General features: G+C 46.8%; 1 protein-coding gene across 1 annotated transcript; it reads left to right on the top strand.

Moving 5' to 3' along the window:
• The first annotated feature begins 299 nt into the window (after positions 1-299).
• LOC146425831 (uncharacterized) lies at positions 300-24,503 on the top strand. Its single transcript, XM_085041088.1, has 12 exons — positions 300-1,931; positions 5,675-6,854; positions 7,775-7,864; positions 9,106-9,313; positions 11,294-11,745; positions 13,110-13,219; positions 15,537-15,659; positions 18,209-18,397; positions 21,047-21,217; positions 22,738-22,797; positions 22,919-23,023; positions 24,387-24,503. The coding sequence occupies exons 1-12, from the start codon at positions 771-773 to the stop codon at positions 24,501-24,503; spliced, it is 3,966 nt and encodes a 1,321-aa protein (XP_084897214.1). The 5' UTR covers positions 300-770.
• The last annotated feature ends 10 nt before the right edge of the window (positions 24,504-24,513 follow it).

Below are 24,513 nucleotides of genomic sequence, written 5' to 3'. Positions count from 1 at the left end.
GTGGGAATGGGGAGAGGAGTTTTGGGAATGGGATTTTTGGGAATGGGATTGGGAATGGAGTTGGGAATGGAGTTGGGAATAAGGATGGAATTAATGGGAATGAATGTGGGAATGGGGATGGAGTTGGGAATGGGATTGGGAATGGGGAGAGGATTTCTGGGAGTAGGATTCCTGGATTTGGGAATGGAGATGGAATTCCTGGGAAAGGATTTAGGAATGGGGATGAGGATGAGATTCCAGGGAATGGGAATGGAAATGGGATTTCTGGGAATGGGGATGGGGAGAGGATTTTTGGGAATGGGGATGGAATCTGCAGGGATGGAATTGGGAACAGGGAGAGGATTTTTGGGATTGGGAATGGGGGAACCTCAGGAAGATGGGATTCCATCAGGAATGAGGAACCTTCTGGAAATAGGGAATTTTCTGGGATCAGAGACATTTCTAGGGACAAAAACCCACCTGGAAATGGGGAATTTCCTGGGAATTTGGACTTTTCCAAGAACGGGAATTTTCCTGGAAATCACAACTTTCCAAACAGGAATTTTCCCAGCAATCAGAACATTTTTGGTACCAAAGAACCTTCCAGAACCTCCCAACCCACCCCACCCCCCCTGCTAGCCCCCCAGGCCGAGTTGGTAGCCACAGCTTACTCCACACTAGCCCAGCAGAGCCTGGCTGACCCTTCCCACCCCTGGGATGAGAATTTGGAATTGGGGTTGGAATTCCTGCGATCCCAAATCCCCAACCCCAGGGCCGATTTGGGGGTTGCCATGGCGACCATGCTGCTGGCCAAAGCTGTGGCCACTTTGGGCCACTTGGCTGCCGGGTTGGGCTGCGAGCCCCAGAGGCTGCTGGCTCGGGGTTGGACCCCAAAACCCTCCAAAAAAACCCCAAAAATTCCTCCCAAAACCCCAAAAACGGCTGGGGTCGGATCCCAAAAAATCCCAGCGATCAGGAGCTCCAAAATGCTTCCCAAAAGTCCTAAAAATCTTCCCAAAAGTCCTAAAAATCTTCCCAAAAGTCCCAAAAATCTTCCCAAAAGTCCCAAAATGCTTCCCAAAAGTCCCAAAATGATTCCAAAAAGTTCTAAAATGCTTCAAAAAAGTCCCAAAATGCTTCCCAAAAGTCCCAAAATGATTCCAAAAAGTTCTAAAATGCTTCAAAAAAGTCCCAAAATGCTTCCCAAAAGTCCTAAAAATCTTCCCAGAAGTCCCCAAATGCTTCCCAAAAGTCCCAAAATGGTGCAGAAAAGTCCTAAAGTGGTTCTGAAAAGTCCCAAAATGCTTCCAAAAGGTCCTAAAAGTCTTCCCAAAAGTCCTAAAATGGTGCAGAAAAGTCCCAAAGCTGCCAAGGTTGGACCCCAAAAAGCCAAGGTTGGACCCCAAAAAGTCAAACCGCTCAAAATCCCTAAAATGCTCCCCAAAAGCCCCGAAATTCTCCCTGAAAGCCCTGAAAACACCTTTAAAAGTCCCAAAATCCCCCAAACTGTCCCCAAAATCGCAAAAATGTTCCCCAAAAGCCCCCAAATTGCCCCAAAAACCCCTAAAAGCCCCAAAACTGCCCCAAAAATCCTCCTCAAAAGCCCCCAAGCCACCCTAAAAATCCCCAAAACTGCCCCAAAAAGCCCCAAAATTCTCCCCAAAAGCCCCCAAATCCCCCAAACCGCCCCCAAACCCACCAAACCCAAACCCCACAAACCCAAAGCCAAAACCCCAAACCCAAATCCCCCCAAACTGGAGGAGATTTTCAGCGTTTGGGACTCAAACCTCCCGAGATCTTTGGGGTTCTGCAGCCCCAAATCCGTTTTGGCCCCAAAGGTTTTCCCCAAAACTCCCTTCAGCATCTTCAGCGAGGAGGTTTCACCCCAAGGGGGGCAAAGGAAGATCCCAAAAGCCCCAAAAATCCCAAAAAGGGTCAAGTCACGGGTTAGGGTGAGTGGGGATTGGGGTTTGGGGGAAAAGTTTTGGGGAAATGGTTTGGGGGGGAAAATGTTTTGGGGGGAAAATGTTTTGGGGGGAAATGGTTTGGGGGGAAAAGTTTAAGGGGGAAAGGTTTTGGGGAAATATTTTGGGGGAAAAGATTTTGGGGGAAATGGTTTTGGGGGAAATGATTTTGGGGAAAAGATTTTGGGGAAATGTTTTTGGGGGAAAAGATTTTGGGGGAAAATGATTTTGGGGGAAATGGTTTTGGGGGAAATGGTTTGGGGGAAAAAGTTTTGAGGGAAAGTTTTGGGGAAAAAGTTTTGGGGGAAAAGATTTTGGGGGAAAAGGGGGGGAAAAGTTTGGGGGAAAAGGTTTGGGGAAAAAGGTTTTGGGGAAATGGTTTTGGGGAAAAGATTTTGGGGGAAAAGATTTTAGGGGAAAATGGTTTGGGGGAAAATGGTTGGGGGAAAATGTTTTTGGGAGGAAAAGGTTTGGGGGAAAATGTTTTGGGGGAAAATTGGGGAAAAGGTTTTGGGGGAAAGTTTTGGGGGAAAAAGGTTTTGGGGGAAATGTTTTGGGGAAAAAGGTTTTGGGGGAAAAGGTTTTGGGGGAAAAGATTTTGGGGAAAATTTTGGGGGAAAAAGAGGGGAAAATGTTTTGGGGGAAAAAGAAGGGGAAAATGTTTTGGGGGAAAAAGTTTAGGGGAAAATGTTTTGGGGGAAAAGATTTTAGGGGAAAAGGTTTTGGGGGAAAAAAAGATGAGATTTTAGGGAAAATGTTTTGGGGGAAAAGAGGGGAAAAGGTTTTGGGGAAAAAAGATTTTAGGGAAAAAAAAGATTTTGGGGAAAATGTTTTGGGGAAAGATTTAGGGGAAAAGGTTTTGGGGGAAAAAGGGAAAATGTTTTGGGGGAAAAGATTAGGGGAAAATGTTTTGGGGGAAAAAGATTTAGGGAAAATGTTTGGGGGAAAAAGATTAGGGGAAAATGTTTTGGGGGAAAAAGATAGGGGAAAATGATTTTTGGGGGAAAAGATAGGGGAAAATGTTTTGGGGGAAAAAAAGATTTTGGGGAAAATGTTTTGGGGGAAAAAGATTTTAGGGGAAAATGTTTTGGGGAAAAAGTTTTAGGGGGAAAATGTTTTGGGGGAAAAAGATTTTAGGGGAAAATGTTTGGGGGAAAAAAAGGGGAAAATGTTTTTGGGGGAAAAGATGGGAAAATGTTTTGGGGGGAAAAGAAGGGGAAAAATGTTTTGGGGAAAAAAGGGGAAAATGTTTTGGGGGAAAAGATTTTAGGGGAAAATGTTTTGGGAAAAAAAAAGAAAAATTTTAGGGAAAAGAAAATGTTTTGGGGGAAAAGATTTTAGGAAAATGTTTTGGAAAAAAGATTTTTTTTAGGGGAAAATGTTTTGGTTTTGGGGAAAAAGATTTTAGGGGAAAATGGTTTTGGGGAAAAGATTTTAGGGGAAAATGGTTTTGGGGAAAAAGATTTTAGGGAAAATGGTTTTGGGGAAAAAGATTTTGGGGGAAAATGTTTTGGGGGAAATGTTTTGGGGGGAAAAATGGGGGAAAAAAGATTTTAGGGGAAAATGTTTTGGGGGAAAAAGATTTTAGGGGAAAATGTTTTGGGGGAAAAAGATTTTAGGGGAAAATGTTTTGGGGGAAAAAGATTTTAGGGGAAAATGTTTTGGGGGAAAAAGATTTTAGGGGAAAATGTTTTGGGGGAAAAAGATTTTAGGGGAAAATGTTTTGGGGGAAAAAAGATTTTAGGGGAAAATGTTTTGGGGGAAAAAGATTTTAGGGGAAAATGTTTTGGGGGAAAAAGATTTTAGGGGAAAATGTTTTGGGGGAAAAAGATTTTAGGGGAAAATGGTTTTGGGGAAAAAGATTTTAGGGGAAAATGGTTTTGGGGAAAAAGATTTTAGGGGAAAATGGTTTTGGGGAAAAAGATTTTGGGGAAAATGTTTTAGAGGGTTTTGGGGGAAAATATTTGAAAATTTTGGGGGAAAATGTTTTAAGAGGTTTTGGGGAAAAAGATTTTAGGGGAAAATGTTTTGGGGGAAAAGATTTTAGGGGAAATGTTTGGGGGAAAAGATTTTAGGGGAAAATGGTTTGGGGAAAATGGTTTTGGGGGAAAGATTTTTAGGGGAAATGGTTTGGGGGAAAAGTTTTGGGGGGAAAAAGATTTTGGGGGAAATGTTTTGGGGGAAATGTTTTGGGGGAAATGTTTTGGGGGAAATGTTTTGGGGGGAAATGGTTTTGGGGGAAATGTTTTGGGGGAAATGTTTTGGGAAATGTTTGGAAATGTTTGTGGGGGGGGGAAAATGGTTTTGGGGGAAAATGGTTTTGGGGAAAATGGTTTTGGGGGAAATGTTTTGGGGGAAAAGATTTTGGGGGAAAATGTTTTGGGGGGAAGTTTAGGGGAAAATGGTTTGGGAGAAAATGGTTTGGGGGAAAGTTTTGGGGGTGGGAATTTTGGAGGAAATGTTTTGGGGAAATTGTTTTGGGGAAAGTTTGGGGTGGGAAATTTGGGGAGGGAATTTGGGGGAGTGGAAGAGTTTTGGGGGAAATTTTGGGAAGGGAAATTTGGGGAGGGAAGTTCTGGGGAAAAGGTTTGGGGGAAGGATTTTGGGGCAAGTTTGGGGAGGGCAATTTGGGGGAAATATTTGGGGAGGGAATTTTGGGGGAAATTTTGGAAAGGGAGATTTGGAAAGGAAAAGTTTTTGGGAAGAGTTTTGGGAAAATGTTTTGGGGAAATAATTTGGAGAGGGAAGTTTGGGGGAGAGAAGTTTTGGGGAAATGTTTTGGGGAAAAGATTTTGGGGAGGGCAATTTGGGGGAAATATTTGGGGAGGGAATTTTGGGGAAATTGTTTTGGGGGAAAGTTTGGGGTGGGAAATTTGGGTGAGTGGAAGTGTTTTGGGGGGAAAATTTTGGGGAGGGACATTCGGGGGAGAGAAGTTTTGGGGAAAGTTTTGGGAGTAATGTTTTGGGGGAAGTTTGGGGAGGGAATTTGGGGAAAATATTTGGGGAGGGAATTTTGGGGGAAATGTTTCAGGGGAAAAGATTTTGGGGAGGGAAATTTGGGGGAAATGTTTTGGGGGAAAGGAAAAGTTTTGGGGAAAGGTTGGGAAGGAAAATTTTGGGGAGGGAAGTTTGAGGGGGGAAAAATTTTGGGGAAGAGTTTTGGGGAAAGTTTTCTGGGGAAAAGTTTGGGAAGGAAAATTTGGGGAGGGAAATTTGGAGGAGTGGAAAAGTTTTGGGGAGAAGTTCTGGGAAGAAGTTTTTGGGAAATGTTTTTTGGGGAAAAGTTGGAGGGAAATTTGGGGAGGGAAATCTGGGGGAGAGAGTTTTGGGGGAAAATTTTGGGAAGGAAAATTTGGGGGAAAAAGTTGGGTGGAGGAAAGTTTGGGGAGGAAGTGTTTTGGGAGAGGTTGGGAAGGAAAATTTGGGGAGGGAAATTGGGGAGAAGAGAAGTTTAGGAAAGGAAATTTGGGGGAGAGGAGAAGTTTTGGGGGAAAGGTTGGGGAGGGAAATTTGGGGGAAAGGAAAAGGTTTGGGGAGGAAAAGTTTGGGAGAAGAAGGAAAATTTTAGGGGAAAATTTGGGTTTTTTGGGGCAGGAAAGTTTTGGTTTGGGAAAAACTTAGGAAGGAATTTTAGGGGGAAAAATTTTGGGATGGAAAGAAAAATTTTGGGGCGAAATGAGAAATTTTGGGGTGAAAATTTGGAGCTAAAAGTCCTTTTTTTCCCCTTTCAGGTGACTTTCAGTGACGACAGCGACCTTGAGGATCCCAAATTCCCCGAGGATCCCAAATTTCCCCCAAATTCCCCCAAAACCACCCGGAAAACCTCCTGTGCCAGGAGGGTGGAAACCCCAAAATCCCCCGAAAATTCCCCAGAATTTGGGATTCAACTCCGCAGGGGGAGGAGCAGAAAAAACCCCGAAAAATTGGGAGAAATCCCAAAAATGGGGAATTTGGGGAAAAGGGGGAAAAAGGGAAAAACGGAAATGGGAAATTTGGGAAAAGAGGAGGAAATGGGAAATCTGGAAAAGATGGAAAATGTGGAAAATGTGGAAAATCTGGAAGAGGGAAAAACTGAAATTGTGGAAAAGAAGGAAAAAAGGGGAAAAACCCAAATGGAAAATGTGGAAAAAAGGGGGAAAAGGGGAATTTCCCAAATGGAAAAAATGGAGATTCCAAAAATGGAAAATCTGGAAAAGATGGAAGAAGGAAAAAGTGAAATGGAAAACTTGGAAAAAAGGGGGAAAAAGGGAAAAACCCAAATGGAAAATGGGGGAAAAAGGGGGAGAAGGAGAATTCCACGGATGGAAAATCTGGAAGAAGAGGAAAAAATGGGAATTCCTGAAATGGAAAATGTGGAAAATCTGGAAAAAATGGGAATTCCTGAAATGGAAAATGTGGAAAATCTGGAAAAAATGGGAATTCCTGAAATGGAAAATGTGGAAAAGAGAGGAAAAAGGAGAAATCTCCGAATGAAAAATGTGGAAAAGATGGAAGAGGAAAAAACTGAAATGGAAATTGTGGAAAATCTGGAAAAAATGGGAATTCCTGAAATGGAAAATGTGGAAAAGAGAGGAAAAAGGAGAAATCTCCGAATGAAAAATGTGGAAAAGATGGAAGAGGGAAAAACTGAAATGGAAATTGTGGAAAAGAAGGAAAAAATGGGAATTCCAGAAATGAAAAACGTGGAAAAGAGGGAAAAAAAGAGAATTCCCAAAATGGAAAATGTGGAAAAAATGGAGAAAAGGGAGAAGAAGGAGAGGAAAATCCCCCAAAAAGGGATTTGGGAAGAAAGAGGGAAATGGGAATTTTTGGGGGTTGAGGAAAAGGAAACTCTCAGAGCAAAGGAGGAAGAGGAAGAGGAAATGGAAGAGGAAATGGAGTTGAGCTTTGAGTTCCCCGTGGAGCCCCAGGGTGAGTTTGGGGGATTTGGGGGATTCCCACCCCAAAAATGATCCCAAAATTGATCCCAAAAATGACCCAAAATTGCCCCAAAAATTACCCCAAAATTGCCCCAAAAATGATCCCAAAACTGCCCCAAAAATGATCCCAAAACTTCCCCTTTGTGATCCCAAAATGATCCCAAAATTGCCCCAAAAATGATCCCAAAACTGCCCCAGAAATGACCCCAAAATTGCCCCAAAAATGATCCCAAAATTGCCCCAGAAATGACCCCAAAACTGCCCCAAAAATGACCCCAAAACTGCCCCAGAAATGACCCCAAAACTGCCCCAGAAATGACCCCAAAACTTCCCCTTTGTGATCCTAAAATGATCCCAAAAATGACCCCAAAATTGATCCCAAAAATGATCCCAAAACTGCACTGGTTTGACCCCAAAACTGCCTCTCTGTGATCCCAAAAGTGACCCCAAAACTGCCCGTTTTTCACCCCCAAACTGCCCAGTTTGTGACCCCAAAACTGCCCCTCTGTGACCCCAAAATTGCTCCTTTGTGACCCTAAAATTGCACCATTTTGACCCCAAAACTGCTCAATTTCTGACCCCAAAACTGCCCCTTTTTCACCCCAAAACGGACCCCAAAACTTCCCCTTTGTGACCCAAAAATTGCCCTTTTTTGACTCCAAAGCTGCCCCATTTCTGACCCCAAAACTGCCCCTCTGTGACCCCAAAGCTGACCCCAAAATTTCCCCTTTGTGACCTCAAAATTGCTCTATTTGGCCCCATTTCTGACCCCAAAATTGCCCCATTGTGACCCCAAAGGTGACCTCAAAACTGCCCTTTGTGACCCCAAAGGTGACCCCACAACTGTCCCTTTGTGACCCCAAAACTGCCCTTTGTGACCTCACAGCTGTCCCTTGCTGTCCCCCTTTCCAGGCGCTGCCAGCGAGGACATCCCGGAGAAAAGGGACAAAAGGGACAGAGGGGACAGAGGGGAATTCCCAAATCCGGAGGGATCCGACCCTGGTGAGAACCCCAATGTCCCCAATGTCCCCAATGTCCCAAATCCCCCCAGTGACCTCACTGTCCCCAATGTCCCCAATTATCCCCAATGTCCCCACTGACCATGATGTCCCCAAATCCCCCCGTTGTCCCCAATTATCCCAAATGCTCCCACTGTCCCCAGTGATGTCCCCAATGACCCCGTTGTTCCCAGTGTCCCCATTGACCCAAATATCCCCAATGTCCCCAATGTCCCCAATATCCCAAATCCCCCCAATGACCCCAATTATCCCCACTGATGTCCCCATTGACCCCAATATCCCCAATGTCCCTAATGTCCCAAATATTCTCCATTGTCCCCAATGTCCCAAATGTCCCCAATGACCTCACTGTCCCCAATGTCCCCAACTATCCCTAATGTCCCCACTGATGTCCCCAATGTCCCTAATATTCTCCATTGACCCCAATGTCCCCTAATGACCTCAATATCCCTAATGTCCTCAATTGTCCCCAATGTCCCCATTGACCTCAATGTCCCCATTGTCCCCAATATCCCAAATCCCCCCAGTGACCTCACTGTCCCCAATGACCCCAATTATCCCCATTGATGTCCCCACTGACCCTAATGTCCCAAATATTCTCCGATGTCCCCACTGGCCCCAATGTCCCCAACGTCCCAAATATTCCCCTCTGACCACAATGACCTCAATGTCCCCACTGACCCCAATGACCCCTAGGTCCCCAATGTCCCCAATGTCCCCACTGTCCCCAATATCTCAAATCCGCCCAGCGACCCCATTGACCCTACTGACCCCAATGTCCCCAAATATCCCCAATGACCCCAATGTCCCTAATGTCCCCAATACTCTCCAATGTCCCCGTTGTCCCCAATGTCCCAAATATTCCCCTCTGACCCCAATGTCCCCACTGATGTCCCCAAAGTCCCCTGGTCAGTGTGACGTCCCTGCTGCACTCAGCGCTGTCCTGGATCAGCCACTGTCCCCAATGTCCCCAAATATCCCCACTGACCCCAATGTCCCTAATGTCCCAAATATTCTCCAATGTCCCCAATGTCCCAAATCCCCTCAATGACCCCATTGACCCCACTGTCCCCTCTGCTGTCCCCAGGTCCCCTGTCCCCTGTCACCTCCCTGCTGCGCTCAGCTGTCCTGGATCAGCCAATGTCCCCAGTGTCCCCATTGACCTCAATGTCCCCAATATCCCAAATCCCCTCAATGTCCCCACTGTCCCCTCTGTGTCCCCAGGTCCCCTGTCCGCTGTCACCTCCCTGCTGCGCTCGGCTCTCTCCTGGATCTGTCACTGTCCCCCGGGGTCACTCTACAGCCAGCTGTGCCAGCTGCTGGCGCTGACCCTTGGGGACAGTGACACCGTGGGGACAGCGGCGCTGCTGGCAGAGTCCCTGGCTGTCACCCTGCGCCACCAGCTGCTGGCCGTCGGCCACGCCCGCCACAGGTGGGTGACAAGTGTCCCCTGGGTGTCACCTGTGGTGTCACCGTGTCCCCAGTGGTGTCCCAGTGTCCTCTACAGTGTCCCAATGTCCCCTGTGGTGTCCCAATGTCCCCTATGGTGTCCCCTGCGGTGTCCCTGTGTCCCCAGTGGTGGCCTCTGTGGTGTCACTGTGTCCCAATGTCCCCTATGGTGTCCTAATGTCCACTACAGTGTCCCAATGTCCCCTGTGATGTCCCCTGAGGTGTCCTAGTGTCACCAATCGTGTCCCCTATGGTGTCACCTGTGGTGTCCCAATGTCCCCTGTGGTGTCCCCTGTGGTGTCCCCTGAGGTGTCCTGGTGTCCTGTATGGTGTCCCCTACGGTGTCCCAATGTCCCCTGTGGTGTCCCAATGTCCTCTCCCAGTGTCCCCTATGGTGTCCTAATGTCCTCAGTGTCCCCAGCCAATGACCCCTGTGGTGTCCCCTGAGGTGTCCCAGTGTCCTGCATGGTGTCACCTATGGTCTCCCAATGTCCCCTATGGTGTCCCCTGCGGTGTCCCTGTGTCCCCAACGGTGGCCTCTCTGGTGTCACTGTGTCACAATGTCCCCTACAGTGTTCTAATATTCGCTGCAGTGTCCCTGTGTCCCCTGTGGTGTCCCTGTGTCCCCTGTGGTGTCCCCTGCAGTGTCCCAGTGTCCTGTATGGTGTCGCCTATGGTGTCGCTGTGTCCCCTATGGTGTCCTCTGTGGTGTCCTCTCTGGTGTCACTGTGTCACAATGTCCCCTACAGTGTTCTAATATTCGCTGCAGTGTCCCAGTGTCCCCTATGGTGTCCCTGTGTCCCCTGTGGTGTCCCTGTGTCCCCTGTGGTGTCCCCTGCAGTGTCCCAGTGTCCCCTATGGTGTCCCTGTGTCCCCTATGGTGTCCCTGTGTCCCCTGTGGTGTCCCCTGTAGTGTCCCAGTTTCCTGTATGGTGTCGCCTATGGTGTCGCTGTGTCCCCTATGGTGTCCTCTGTGGTGTCCCTGTGTCCCAATGTCCCCTATGGTGTCCTAATGTCCACTACAGTGTCCCCTATGGTGTCCCCTATGGTGTCCCAATGTCCCCTGCAGTGTCCCAGTGTCCTCTATGGTGTCCCCTGTGGTGTCCCCAACGTCTCTTCCCAGTGTCCCCTCCTGTGTCCCAATGTCCCCTCCAAGTGTCCTATTGTGGTGTCCCCATCCAGTGTCCCATCCCAGTGTCCCCAAACTGTCACCATCACGGGGCCCCATCCCAAATCCCAAACCCCAAATCCACATCCTGCCATCCCCGTCCCAAATCCCACGGGGCCAGGGCTGATCCCAAATCCCAATCCCGAATCCCACAGGGAAGGGACTGAGCTCAAATTCCAAATCCTAATCTCAAACCCCAAATCCATATCCCATCATCCCCATCCTGCCATCCCTCAGGGCCAGGGCTGATCCCAAACCCCAATCCCGAATCCCACAGGGAAGGGACTGAGCTCAAATCCCAAACCCCAATCCCAAACCCCTCTCCCAACATCCCAAACCCCAAATCCACATCCTGCCGTGCCACGGGGCCAGGGCTGATCCCAAACCTCAAATCCCAAATCCCCATCCCAAACCCCAAATCCACATCCCACCATCCCCATCCCAAATCCCATGGGGCCAGAACTGATCCCAAACCCCAAATCCCCATCCTGCCCCCCCCTGGGCCCAGGGCTGATCCCAAATCCCACAGGAAAGGGACTGAGCTCAAATTCCAAATCCTAATCTCAAACCCCAAATCCATATCCCATCATCCCCATCCTGCCATCCCTCAGGGCCAGGGCTGATCCCAAACCCCAAATCCCAATCCCAAATCCCCATCCTGACTCTCCCTGGGCCCAGGGCTGATCCCAAATCCCACAGGGAAGGGACTGAGCTCAAATCCCCAACCCCGATCCCAAATCCCCATCCCAACATCCCAAACCCCAAATCCTCATCCTGGAGAATCTTTCCCTGCAGGAAGAAGAGGAAGGAGGAAGCAGCAGGAGGAGAAATTTCCGATCAGATCCAGAGCCTTTCCTTGCAGGATGGGGAGAAATCCCAAACCCAACCCCAAACCCAACCCCAATCCCAAATCCAATCCCAAACTCAACCCCAATCCAGATCCCAATCCCAACCCAAATCTCAGTCTGAATCCAAATCCCAAATCCAATCCAAATCTGAATCTCAATCCCAATCCAAATCCCAAACTCAATCCCAACCCAAATCCCAAACTCAATCCCAACCTGAATCCAAATCCCAAACTCAATCCCAATTTGAATCCCAATCTGAATCCAAATCCCAAACTCAACCCCATTCCCAACCCCACACCTCCCAGTGGGATCAGGAGGATCTGTTCCAGTTCAGCCCAGCGGGTTTGGGGTCAGAATTCCGGGAAGAATTCCAGGAGCAGCTCCGGGAAATTCCCAGCGGTGAGTGAATGAATCCTAAATATTCCTTTTGGGAATCCTAAATACTTGTTTTTGGAAATCTTAAATATCGTTTTGGGAAATCTTAAATATCGTTTTGGGAAATACCAAATATCCTTTTGGGGAATCCTAAATCCTTTTTTGGGGAATCCTAAATCTCCCTTTTGGGAAAACCTAAATATCCGTTTTGGGGAATCCTAAATATTTGTTTTGGGAAATCCTAAATATCCCTTCTGGGATTTTGGGGTGGGAAATCCCAAATTCTGGGTTTGGGAAATCCTAAATATCCGTTTTGGGCTGCAAAATCCTAAATATTCTTTTGGGAAATCCTAAATATCCATTTTTGGGGAAATCCTAAATATCCCTTCTGGGCTGGGAAATCCTGAATTCCCTTTTGGGAAACCCTAAATACCCTTTTTGGGGAATCCTAAATCCTGGGTTTGGGAAATCCTAGATATCCATTTTGGGATTCTGGGCTGGGAAATTCCAATTATCCATTTGGGGAAATCCTAAATATTTGTTTTGGGGAATCTTAAATATCCGTTTTGGGAAATCTTAAATATCCTTTGGGAAATCCTAAATATTTGTTTTGGAAAATCCTAAATATTTGTTTTGGGAAATCCTAAATATCCATTTTGGGAAATCTTAAATACCCATCTTGGGAAATCCTAAATATCCTTTTGGGCAATCCTAAATTCCCTTTTGAGAAATCCTAAATATCCTTTTGGGCAATCCTAAATTCCCTTTTGAGAAACCCTAAATATTTGTTTTGGGAAATCCTAAATCCCTATTTTGGGATTTTGGGGTGGGAAATCCCAAATCCTGAGTTTGGAAAATCCGAAAACCAGGTTTGGATGGGGAAATGATTGGAATTCAATCTTGGATGTTTTCCCAATTTTTGGGAAATTCTATGGGAGTGAAATTCCGGGAAAATTCCTGGAAAATTCCGGGAAAATTCCTGGAAAATTCCGTGAAGATTCTGTGGGAAATTCTGGGAAAATTTCAGGGAAATTCTGAGAAAATTTCAGGGAAATTCTGAGAAAATTTCAGGGAATTCTGAGAAAATTCCGAGAAAATTTGTGAAAATTCTGCAAAAATTCTCAGGAAAATTCCAGGAAAATTCTGGGAAAATTCCAGAAAAATTCCAAGAAAATTCCAAGAAAATTTGTGAAAATTCCGGGAAAAGTCTGAGAAAGTTCCAGGAAAATTCTGGGAAAATTCCTGGAAAATTCTGGGGGAATTCTGGGAAAATTTGTGAAAATTCTGGAAAATTCCTGTGAAAATTCCGGGAAAATTCCCGGAAAATTTCTGTGAAAATTCCCAGAAAATTCCCTGAAAACCCCGTTAAGGTTTGGGAATTCCCGCAGGTGTGACAGTTTGCCAGCTGATTTTGGGATTTGGGAATTCTCTGCTGCTGACCCGAATGGAGAGAAACAGAAATCCCATCAGTGTTTGGATCGCCGGCCAGGGAGAGCAGGTGGGATTTGGGAATTAATTTGGGAATTCTGCTGGGATTTGGGAATTCTGGGGTTTGGGATTTGGGAATTCTGCTGGGATTTGGGAATTCTGGGGTTTGGGGTTTGGGAATTTCGGGGATTTGGGAATTCTGGGGTTAGAGAATTTGGGTTTGGGGTTTGGGAGTTCTGGGAATTTGGGATTTGGGAATTTTGGGATTGGGGAATTCTGGGATTGGGGTTTGAGAACTTGGGGTTTGGGATTTGGAATTCTGGGGATTTGGGAATTCCAGGGTTTGGGAATTCTGGGATTTGGGAAGCCTAGGGGTTTGGGAATTTGGGAATTCCAAGATTTGGGGTTTGGGAATTCTGGGAAATGGGATTGGGAATTCCGGGGTTTAGGGTTTGGGAGTTCGGGGAATAGGATTTGGGAATTCTGGGATTTGGGGTTTGGGATCAGCCTCATCTTCCTAATTTTCCTTTTGGGCTGGGGGAATGGAATTCCAGGGAATGAAATTTGAGAATTCCAAGGAATGAGATTTAGGATCCCAAATCCACCCCAATCACATTCCTAGGATTTGAGATCCCAAATCCTTTCCCATTCTTATTCCAGGGATTTATGATCTCAAATCCTTCATCCCAATCCCATTCCAGTCCCTGCTGAGCTCAATTTTCCGGGAATTCGACTCCAATCCACGAATTTTGGGATCCCAAATCCATCCCAATCCCATTTTTGGGGATTTTAGGATCCCAAATCCACCCCAATCCCGTTCCAGGCCCCTCTGACCTCAGTTTTTTGGGAATTCTCATTGATCCAGCGGGATCAACCCCAATCCAGGGAATTTGGAATCTCAAATCCTTCATCCTAAATCCATCCCAATCCCATTCCAGGCCCCTCTGTCCTCAATTTTCCGGGAATTCGACTCCAATCCAAGAATTTTGGGATCCCAATCCCATTTCCAGGGATTTTGGGATCCTAAATCCAATCCCAAATCCATCCCAATCCCATTTTCAGGGATTTTAGGATCCCAAATCCACCCCAATTCAGGGATTTTGGGATCCCAAATCCACCTTAATCCCATTCCAGGTCCCACTGAGCTCAATTTTTGGGGAATTTGACTCCAATCCAAGAATTTTGGGATGCTAGATCAATCCCAAATCCATCCCAATCCAAGAATTTTGGGATCCAAATCCCATTTTTGGGGATTTTAGGATCCCAAATCCATCCCAAATCCATCCCAATCCCATTCTTTTTCGGGAATTTGACTCCAATCCAGGGATTTTGGGGTCTCAAATCCCATTTCTGGGGATTTTGGGATCCCAAATCAATCCCAACTCCACCCCAATCCCATTTTTGGGGATTTTAGGATCCCAAATCAATCCCAAATCCACCCCAATCCCATTCCAGGCCCCTCTGGTGTCCATTTTTGGGGAATTCTGGTCGATCCAGCGGGATCAACCCCAATCCAGGGATTTTGGGATCCCAAATCTGATCCCAAATCCATCCCAATCCCATTTCCAGGGATTTTGGGATCCCAAATGAATCCCAAATCCATCCCAATCCCATTCCAGGTCCCGCTGAGCTCAATTTTTCGGGAATTCGACTCCAAGAATTTTGGGATCCCAAATCCAATCCCAACCCAAATCCTGGGAGTTAGGATCCCAGATTTTTCCCCAATCCCATTCCAGGACCCTCTGACATCAATTTTTCAGGAATTTAACTCCAATCCAAGAATTTTGGGATCCCAAATCAATCCCAAATCCATCCCAATCCCATTCCAGGCCCTTCTGATCTCCATTTTTTGGGTATTCGACTCCAAGAATTTTGGGATCCCAATGCCATTCCAGGAATTTGGGATCTCAAATATGATCCCTAATCCATCCCAAATCCATCCCAATCCCATTTCCAGGGATTTTGGGATCCCAAATGAATCCCAAATCCATCCCAATCCCATTCTTTTTCGGGAATTTGACTCCAATCCAGGGATTTTGGGATCTCAAATCCCATTTCTGGGGATTTTGGGATCCTAAATCCAATCCCAAATCCATCCCAATCCCATTTTCAGGGATTTTAGGATCCCAAATCCATCCCAACTCCACCCCAATCCCATTCCAGGCCCCTCTGGTGTCCATTTTTGGGGAATTCTGGTCGATCCAGCAGGATCAACCCCAATCCAGGGATTTTGGGATCCCAAATCCATCCCAATCCCATTTCAGGTCCTGCTGAGCTCAATTTTTCGGGAATTTGACTCCAATCCAGGGATTTTGGGATCTCAAATCCCATTTTTGGGGATTTTGGGATCCCAAATCCATCCCAACTCCACCCCAATCCCGTTCCAGGCCCCTCTGGTGTCCATTTTTGGGGAATTCTGGTCGATCCAGCGGGATCAGCGGGAAGCCAACGGCTGCTCAGAGCGCCAGGAGTGGTGGGAGAGGAGATCCCAGCTGGACCTGCGCATGAAGGTGGGGAGAGCCCAAAAAATGGGGAAAAACGGGAAAAAAATGGGAAAAATCCAGGAAAAACCTCGGGATTTGGGGGTGGAGACACGAAAAATGGGAAAAAATGGGAAAAATCTGGGAAAGACCTCGGGATTTGGGGGTGGAGAGCCTGAAATCTGGGGAAAAATGGGAAAAATCCCAGAAAAACCTCGGGATTTGGGGGTGGAGACACGAGAAATGGGAAAAAATCCGGGAAAAACCTCAGGACTTGGGAGTGGAGAGCTGAAAAACAGGAAAAAATCTGGGAATTTGGGGCAGGAGATCCCAAAAAATGGGGATGAAATGGGAAAAAATTGGGAAAAATCTGGGGAAAAAATGGGAAAAATCTGGGAAAAACTTCAGGATTTGGAGGTGGAGACCCTGAAATCTGGGAAAAAACTGGGAAAAACCTCGGGATTTGAGGGTGAAGACCCTGAAAAATGGGGAAAAAATGGGAAAAATCCGGGAAAAAATCTGGGAATTTGGGGATGGAGATCCTGAAAAACGGGGAAAAACTGGAAAAAATGGGAAAAATCTGGGAAAAACTGTGGGATTTGGGGGTGGAGACCCTGAAAAATGGGAAAAAATCTGGGAATTTGGCGGGGAGATCCCAAAAACGGGAAAAAATGAGAAAAACCTGTGGGAAAAACCTGTGGGATTTGGAGCTGGAGACCCGAAAAAATGGGAAAAATCCAGGAAAAACCTCGGGATTTGGGGATGGAGACCCCGAAAAATGGGGAAAAAACAGGAAAAGACTTGGGGATTTGGGAGTGGAGACCCTGAAAAACAGGGAAAAATGGGAAAAAACAGGAAAAACCTTGGGATTTGGGGGTGGAGACCCCGAAAAATGGGAAAAAATCTGGGAATTTGGGGATGGAGATCCCAAAAAATGGGGAAAAATGGGAAAAAAACGGAAAATATCCAGGAAATACCTCAGGATTTGGGGCTGGAGACCCGAAAAATGGGGAAAAATGGGAAAAATCTAGGAAAAACTTCGGGATTTGGAGGTGGAGACCCTGAAATCTGGGAAAAAATGGGAAAAATCTGGGAAAAGCCTCGGGATTTGAGGGTGGAGATCCCAAAAAATGGGGAAAAATGGGAAAAAAATGGGAAAAATCTGGGAAAAACCTCGGGATTTGGGGGATGGAGATACGGAAAAAGGGGAAAAAATCTGGGAATTTGGGGGGGAGATCCCAAAAAACGGGGAAAATGGGAAAAAGTCCAGGAAAAACCTTGGGATTTGGGGGTGGAGACCCAAAAAAAGGGGAAAAATGGGAATTTGGGGATGGAGATCCCAAAAAATGGGGAAAAACCAGGAAAAACCTTGGGATTTGGGGCTCAGATTCCCATGGGATTTCCCCAGGATTTCCCTTGGGATTTCCCATGGGATTCCCTTTGGGATTTTTCCCCATCCTGCTCCAATTCCTTTTGGGATTTTCTCCATTCTCCATGGATTCCCATAGGATTTTCCTGGGATTCCCATGGGATTTTCTGTGGAATTTTCCATGGGATTCCCTTTAGGATTTTCCCCATCCCATGTGGATTCCCATGGGATTTTCCTGCATTCCCTTTAGGATTTTCTTGGATTCCCATGGGATTTTCTATGGGATTCCTTTGGGATTTTCCCCATCCTGCTCCAATTCCTTTTGGGATTTTCTGTGGAATTTTCCATGGGATTTGCTTTGGGATTGTCCCTGTCCCATGTGGATTCCCATGGGATTTTCCATGGGATTCCCTTTGGGATTTTCCCCATCCTGCTCCAATTCCTTTTGGGATTTTCCCCATTCTCCATGGATTCCCATGGGGTTTTCCCCATTCTGCTCAGATTCCTGTTGGGATTTTCTGTGGGATTTTTAATGGGATTTTCCCCATTCTGTTTAGATTCCCTTTGGGATTTTTCATTGGATTTTCCCCATCCTGCTCAGATTCCCATAGGATTTCCTGCATTCCCTTTAGGATTTTCTTGGATTCCCATGGGATTTCCCATGGGATTTCCCATGGGATTCCCTTTGGGATTTTCCCCATCCTGCTCCAATTCCTTTTGGGATTTTCTCCCTTCTCCATGGATTCCCATAGGATTTTCTTGGATTCCCATGGGATTTTCCATGGGATTCCCTTTAGGATTTTCCCCATCCTGTGTGAATTCCCATAGGATTTCCTTCATTCCCTTTAGGATTTTCTTGGATTTCCCATGGGATTTTCTATGGGATTTCTCATGGGATTCCCTTTGGGATTTTCCCTACCCTGCTCTGATTCCCTTTGGGATTTTCTATGGGATTCCCTTTGGGATTTTCCCCATCCTGTGTGAATTCCCACAGGATTTCCTTTATTCCCATAGGATTTCCTTCATTCCCTTTAGGATTTTCTTGGATTCCCATGGGATTTCCTGTGGGATTTCCCATGGGATTCCCTTTGGGATTTTCCCCATCCTGTGTGAATTCCCATAGGATTTCCCTTCATTCCCTTTAGGATTTTCCCAGTAATTCAGGATTTTTTGGGATCCCAATCCCAATCCAATCCCATTCCCATTCCAGGCGCTGATCCAGAGGCTGCAGACTGAAGTTTTGGGATGCTGGAAATTCCTCCTGATCCCCCAAAATCCTGGGAATTTCCCAATTTCCCAAAATCCCGGGAATTCAGCCCAGGAAGGGCAGGAATGGGAAGAGCTGCTGCAGGAATTGCGGGAATGTGGCTGGGAGAGAGCTGAGCCTCAGCTGCTGCAGGTATGGGATTGGGATTTTGGGGGGAAATCCTGGGATTTTGGGGTCCTGATCCCTGGATTTGGGGTGCTGGAATTGGGGGGAAATCCTGGGATTTTGGGAGGAAATCCTGAGATTTTGGGTTTTGGGATTTGGGGGGAAATCCCAGGATTTTGGGGGGCAAATCCTTGGATTTTGGGGTGCTGGATTTGGGGGAATATCCTGGGATTTTGGGGGGAAATCCTGGGATTTTGGGATTTGGGATTTTTGGGGGGGAAATCCTGGGATTTTGGGGTGATGGATTTAGGGGATAATCCTTGAATTTGGGGAGAAATCCTGGGATTTTGGGGGAAAATCCGGGGATTTTAGGATTTCGGATTTTTGGGGAAATCCCAGGATTTTGGGGGAGTTGTTCCCTGGATTTGGGGGAAAATCCTGGGATTTTGGAGTGATGGATTTTGGGGGAAAATCCTGGGATTTTGGAGGTCCTGATCCCAGGATTTTGGGGCGATAATCCCGGGATTTTTGGGGCATTTGTTCCCTGGATTTTTGGGGGGAAAATCCCAGGATTTTGGGGCGCTGGAATTGGGGTGGTGATCCTGGGATTTTGGGGGAAAATCCTGGGATTTTGGGATTTGGGATTTGGGGGGAAAATCCCGGGATTTTGGGAGGAAATCCTGGGATTTTGGGGTGATGGATTTGGGGGATAATCCTGGGATTTTGGGATTTTGGGGGAAATCCTGGGATTTTGGGGTGATGGATTAGGAGGGAAATCCTGGGATTTTGGGAGGAAATCCTGGGATTTTGGGATTTGGGGATAATCCTGGATTTTGGGGGATCTGATTCTGGGATTTTTGGGGAAATCCGGGATTTTGGGGGTGATGGATTTGGGGAGATAATCTTGGGATTTTGGGAAATCCTGGGATTTTTGGGGGAAATTTTAGGATTTTGGGAGGAAATCCTGCCATTTTGGGATTTAGGATTTTGGGGGGAAAATCCTGGGATTTTGGGGTGATGGATTTGGGGGAATATCCTGGGATTTTGAGGGGAAACCCCGGGATTTTGGGATTTGGGATTTTGGGGGGAAATCCTGGGATTTTTGGGGTGATGGATTTCGGGGATAATCCTTGAATTTGGGGAGAAATCCCGGGATTTTGGGGGAAAATCCGGGGATTTTGGGATTTCGGATTTTTGGGGAAATCCCGGGATTTTGGGGGAGTTGTTCTCTGGATTTGGGGGAAAATCCCGGGATTTTGGAGTGATGGATTTTGGGGGAAAATCCTGGGATTTTGGAGGTCCTGATCCCAGGATTTTGGGGCGATAATCCCGGGATTTTTGGGGCATTTGTTCCCTGGATTTTTGGGGGGAAAATCCCAGGATTTTGGGGTGATGGATTTGGGGTGGTGATTCCGGGATTTGGGTGAAAATCCCAGGATTTTGGGGTGATGGATTTAGGGGATAATCCTTGAATTTGGGGAGAAATCCTGGGATTTTGGGGTGCTGGATTTGGGGTGGTGATTCCAGGATTTGGATGAAAATCCCAGGATTTTGGGGTGACGGATTTAGGGGATAATTCCAGGATTTTGGGGGAGCTGATTCTGGGATTTTTTGGGGGAAATCCTAGGATTTTGGGGTGGTAGATTTAGGGAATAATCCTGGGATTTTGTGGAGAAAATCCTGGGATTTTGGGCTGATGGATTTAGGGGATAATTCCAGGATTTTGGGGTGGCGATTCTGGGATTTTTGGGGTGATGATCCCTGGATTTTGAACAGCTGATCCCATAATTTTTGGGCTCTTACCCCATATTTTATTGTTCTAACCCATTTTTTGGGATGTTATCCCCATTTTTCAGATTCCTGATCCCATTTTTTGGGTTCCTGATCCCATTTTTTGCATTTTTATCCCCATATTTTGTGGTTTTAACCCCATTTTTTGCTGTTCTAACCCATTTTTTAGGATGTTATCCTCATTTTTCTCATCCCTGATCCTATTTTTTGTGGTTTTATCCCCATTTTTTTGTGATTTTAGCCCCATTTTTTGGGATTTCAACCCATTTTTTACATTTTTAACCCCATTTTTTTTTTATTTTAACCCAAATTTTTGGGATTTTAACCCAATTTTTTGGGATTTTCCCTCTCCAGGTGCTGCTGACCACAGGCCATGTCCTCTCTCTGGCCGATGTCCGAGCTCTGGCCGTGGCTTTGGGGTTTCTATCCCATTTTTTGTTGTTCTAACCCAGATTTTTTTTTATTTTAACCCATTTTTTGGGGATTTTAACCCATTTTTTTGTGTCCCTAATCCCAAATTTTTGGGGATTTTCCCTCTCCAGGTGCTGCTGACCACAGGCCATGTCCTGTCCCTGGCCGATGTCCGAGCTCTGGCCTTGGCTTTGGGGTTTCTATCCCATTTTTGGGGGATTTTAACCCATTTTTTGGGGATTTCAACCCCATATTTTGGGTTCCTGATCCCAATATTTTTGGGATTTTCCCTCTCCAGGTGTTTCTGACCACAGGCCATGTCCTGTCTGTGGCCAATGTCCGAGCTCTGGCCATGGCTTTGGGGTTTCTATCCCATTTTTTGAGATTTTAACCCATTTTTTGGGGGTTTTAACCTGTTTTTTTGGGGATTTTAACCCAAATTTTTGAATTTTAACCCAAATTTTCCCTCTCCAGGTGTTTCTGACCACTGGCCATGTCCTGTCCCCGGCCGATGTCCACTCTCTGGCCGCGGCTCTCTGTCCAGCTCGCCCCCGGCAGGCTGAGCTGCTGCTGGCCGAAGCTCTGCAGAGACACCAACCCAGGCTGCAGGGCCAGGGAGGAGCTCTGGTGCTGCTGCTCGACAAGGTGGGAGCCAAGGGCCTTCATCATCTTCATCTTCATCATCTTCTTCCTCTTTATTGTCTTCCTCAGCTTCATCCTCATCATCTTCATCCTCTTTATCTTCATCATCTTCTTCATCTTCTTCATCTTCATCCTCTTCATCTTCTTCTTCTTCTTCTTCAGCCTCATCTTCCTCAGCTTCATCTTCAGCTTCTTCCTCTTTAGCTTCATCATCTTCTCCATCTTATTCTTCTTCATCATCTTTCTCTTTAGCTTCATCATCTTCTTCTTCGTCTTCTTCTTCTTCATCATCTTCCTCATCTTCATCATCGTCTTCATCTTCATCCTCATCTTCATCCTCTTTTTCTTCCTCTTCAGCTTCATCTTCCTCAGCTTCATCTTCAGCTTCTTTCTCTTCATCTTCATCATCTTCTTCTTCATCCTCATCATCTTCCTTTTTATCTTCATCATCTTCTCCATCTTCTTCTTCTTCATCATCATCTTCATCTTCATCCTCATCTTCGTCCTCTTCATCCTCTTCTTTTTCCTCTTCAGCTTCATCTTCCTCAGCTTCATCTTCATCTTCTTCCTCTTCTTCATCTTTATTGTCTTTTTGTCTTCTTCATCTTCATGCTTATTATTGTCTTCATCCTCATCATCTTCATTTCCTTCATCATCTTCATCCTCATCATCTTCTTCATTTTCTTCATCATCTTCTTCTTCATCCTCATCATTTTCTACTTTATCTTCATCATCATCTTCTTCATCTTCCTCATCTCTTCCTCTTCATCTTCCTCCTCTTCTTCTTCTTCTTCATCATCTTTATTGTCTTCCTCAGCTTCATCATCTTCTTCATCTTTATTGTCTTCTTTGTCTTCTTCTTCATCTTCATCCTTATTTTCCTCTTCATCTTCATTCTCTTCATCTTCATCTTTAGCTTCATCATCTTCTTCATTGTGTTCTTCATCTTCTTCTTCATCCTCATAGTTTTCTACTTTATCTTCATCATCTTCTTCATCTTCCTCATCTCTTCCTCTTCCTTTTCCCCATCTTCCTCTTCGTCTTCCTCTTCGTCTTCATCATCTTTTTCATCTTCTTCATCATCTCCATCAACCTCCACTTCATGCTCATCTTCCTTTTCTTCGTCATCTTCTTCCTCATTTTCATCTTCATCTTCTTTGTCTTCCTCAGCTTCTTAATCTTTGTCTTTTTCGTCTTTGTCCTCATCTTCCTCTTCTTCTTCATCCTCCTCTTCTTCCTCTTCCTCCTCTTCCTCCTTTTTTTTCCTCCTCTGTCTCCTTTTCCTCCTTTTCCTCTCCTTTTCTTCCCCTTTTTTCCCCCATTTTTTCCCCATTTTTCCCCATTTTCCCCTGCTGCTCACCTGCTCAGGTGTGTCAGTCAGTCAGTCTGTCCTCACCTGCTCAGGTGTGTCAGTCTGTCTGTCTGTCTGTCTGTGTCTGTCCTCACCTGCTCAGGTGTGTCAGTCTGTCAGTCTGTCCTCACCTGCTCAGGTGTGTCAGTCTGTCTGTCTGTCTGTCTGTCAGCACCTGCAGCGGCTGCCCTGGGAGAGCAGTCAGTCTGTCCTCACCTGCTCAGGTGTGTCAGTCAGTCTGTCTGTCTGTCTGTCTGTCCTCACCTGCTCAGGTGTGTCAGTCTGTCTGTCTGTCTGTCAGTCAGTCTGTCCTCACCTGCTCAGGTGTGTCTGTCTGTCTGTCTGTCTGTCAGCACCTGCAGCGGCTGCCCTGGGAGAGCACGGAGCTGCTGCGGAACGTTCCGGTCACTCGGCTGCCGGCGCTGCGATTCCTGGTCAGCTACGGCCGCGAGGGACAGGTGAGGGACACCTGGGGACAGCTGGGGACACCTGGGGACACCTGGGGCACAGCTGGGGACACCTGGGAACACCTGGATGGGATTGGGACACACCTGGATGGGGTTGAGATACACCTGGGGACACCTGGGGACAGCTGGGGACACCTGGGATATACCTGGGGACACCTGGGACACAGCTGGATGGGGTTGAGATACACCTGGGGACACACCTGGGACAGCTGGGGACACGGCTGGGATACACCTGAGGACACCTGGATGGGGTTGGGGCACACCTGGGGACACCTGGGATACACCTGGGGACAACTGGGGACACCTAGGACACACCTGGATGGGATTGGGATACACCTGGATCCATTGGGATATACCTGGGACACAGCTGGGGACACCTGGGACACACCTGGATGGGATTGGGGACACCTGGGATACACCTCGATTCATTGGGACACAGCTGGGACAGCTGGGGACACAGCTGGGGTACACCTGGGGACACCTGGATGGGATTTCTGGGATTGGGACAGACTTGGATCCATTGGGACACACCTGGATGGGATTGGGACACACCTGGGCACACCTGGATGGGATTGGGGACACCTGGATGGGACTGGGGCACACCTGGAATCCACCTGGATCCATTGGGACACACCTGGGGACACCTGGATGGGGTTAGGATACAGCTGGGGACACCTGGGATACACCTGGGACACACGTGGGACACACCTGGGGACAGCTGGGGACACCTGGATGGGATTGGAACACACCTGGATGGGATTGGGATACACCTGGATCCATTGGGATATAGCTGGGACACAGCTGGGGACACCTGGATGGGATTTCTGGGATTGGGATATACCTGGAATACACCTGGATGGGACTGGGGACACCTGGGACACACCTGGGGACACCTGGATAGGATTCCTGGGTTTTGGGGTCTCCAATCCCAATTTTCTCCCCCTAATTCCCAAATTTTCAGGTTTTGAGATTCCTCTTTCATGGGTTTTGGGGTCTCCAAATCCCAATTTCCCCCTAATTCCCCAATTTCTCCCCAATTTTTTACCCTAATTCCCATCGTTTTAGCATCCCTAATTCCCATATTTTGGTGTCTCCAATCCCAATTCCCAAGTTTTGGGGTTCCAATTCTCAGATTTTGGGATCCCCAATCCCAATTCCTGTGGTTTTAGGATCCCCAATCCCAATTTCCCCTGTACTTCCCCAATTTTCCCCCATTTTTCCCCCAAATTTCCCCAATTTTTCCCCAATTTTCCCCCAATTTTCCCCCCATTTTCCCCCAATTTACCCCCAATTTTCCCCCAAATTCCCCAATTTCTCCCCAATTTCCCCCAATTTTCCCCAATTTTCCCCTCAGCGCCCCGGCTCGGTGCTGCGGCTGGGAGTGAACCCCAAAAACACTTTCTACGTCCTGAACCCCCAGAGGGACCTGGGAGGGACTGAGGAGAGATTCCGCCCTTGGTTTGAGAGGTGAGACCCCAAAA

This window comes from Lichenostomus cassidix, chromosome 29 (genome assembly GCF_008360975.1).
Source record: "Lichenostomus cassidix isolate B80296 chromosome 29, HeHo_3.0, whole genome shotgun sequence".
In the NCBI taxonomy this organism is placed as follows: Eukaryota; Metazoa; Chordata; class Aves; order Passeriformes; family Meliphagidae; genus Lichenostomus; species Lichenostomus cassidix.
Note: the sequence above shows the minus strand (reverse complement) of the source record. Positions and strands in the feature narration are given on the sequence as shown.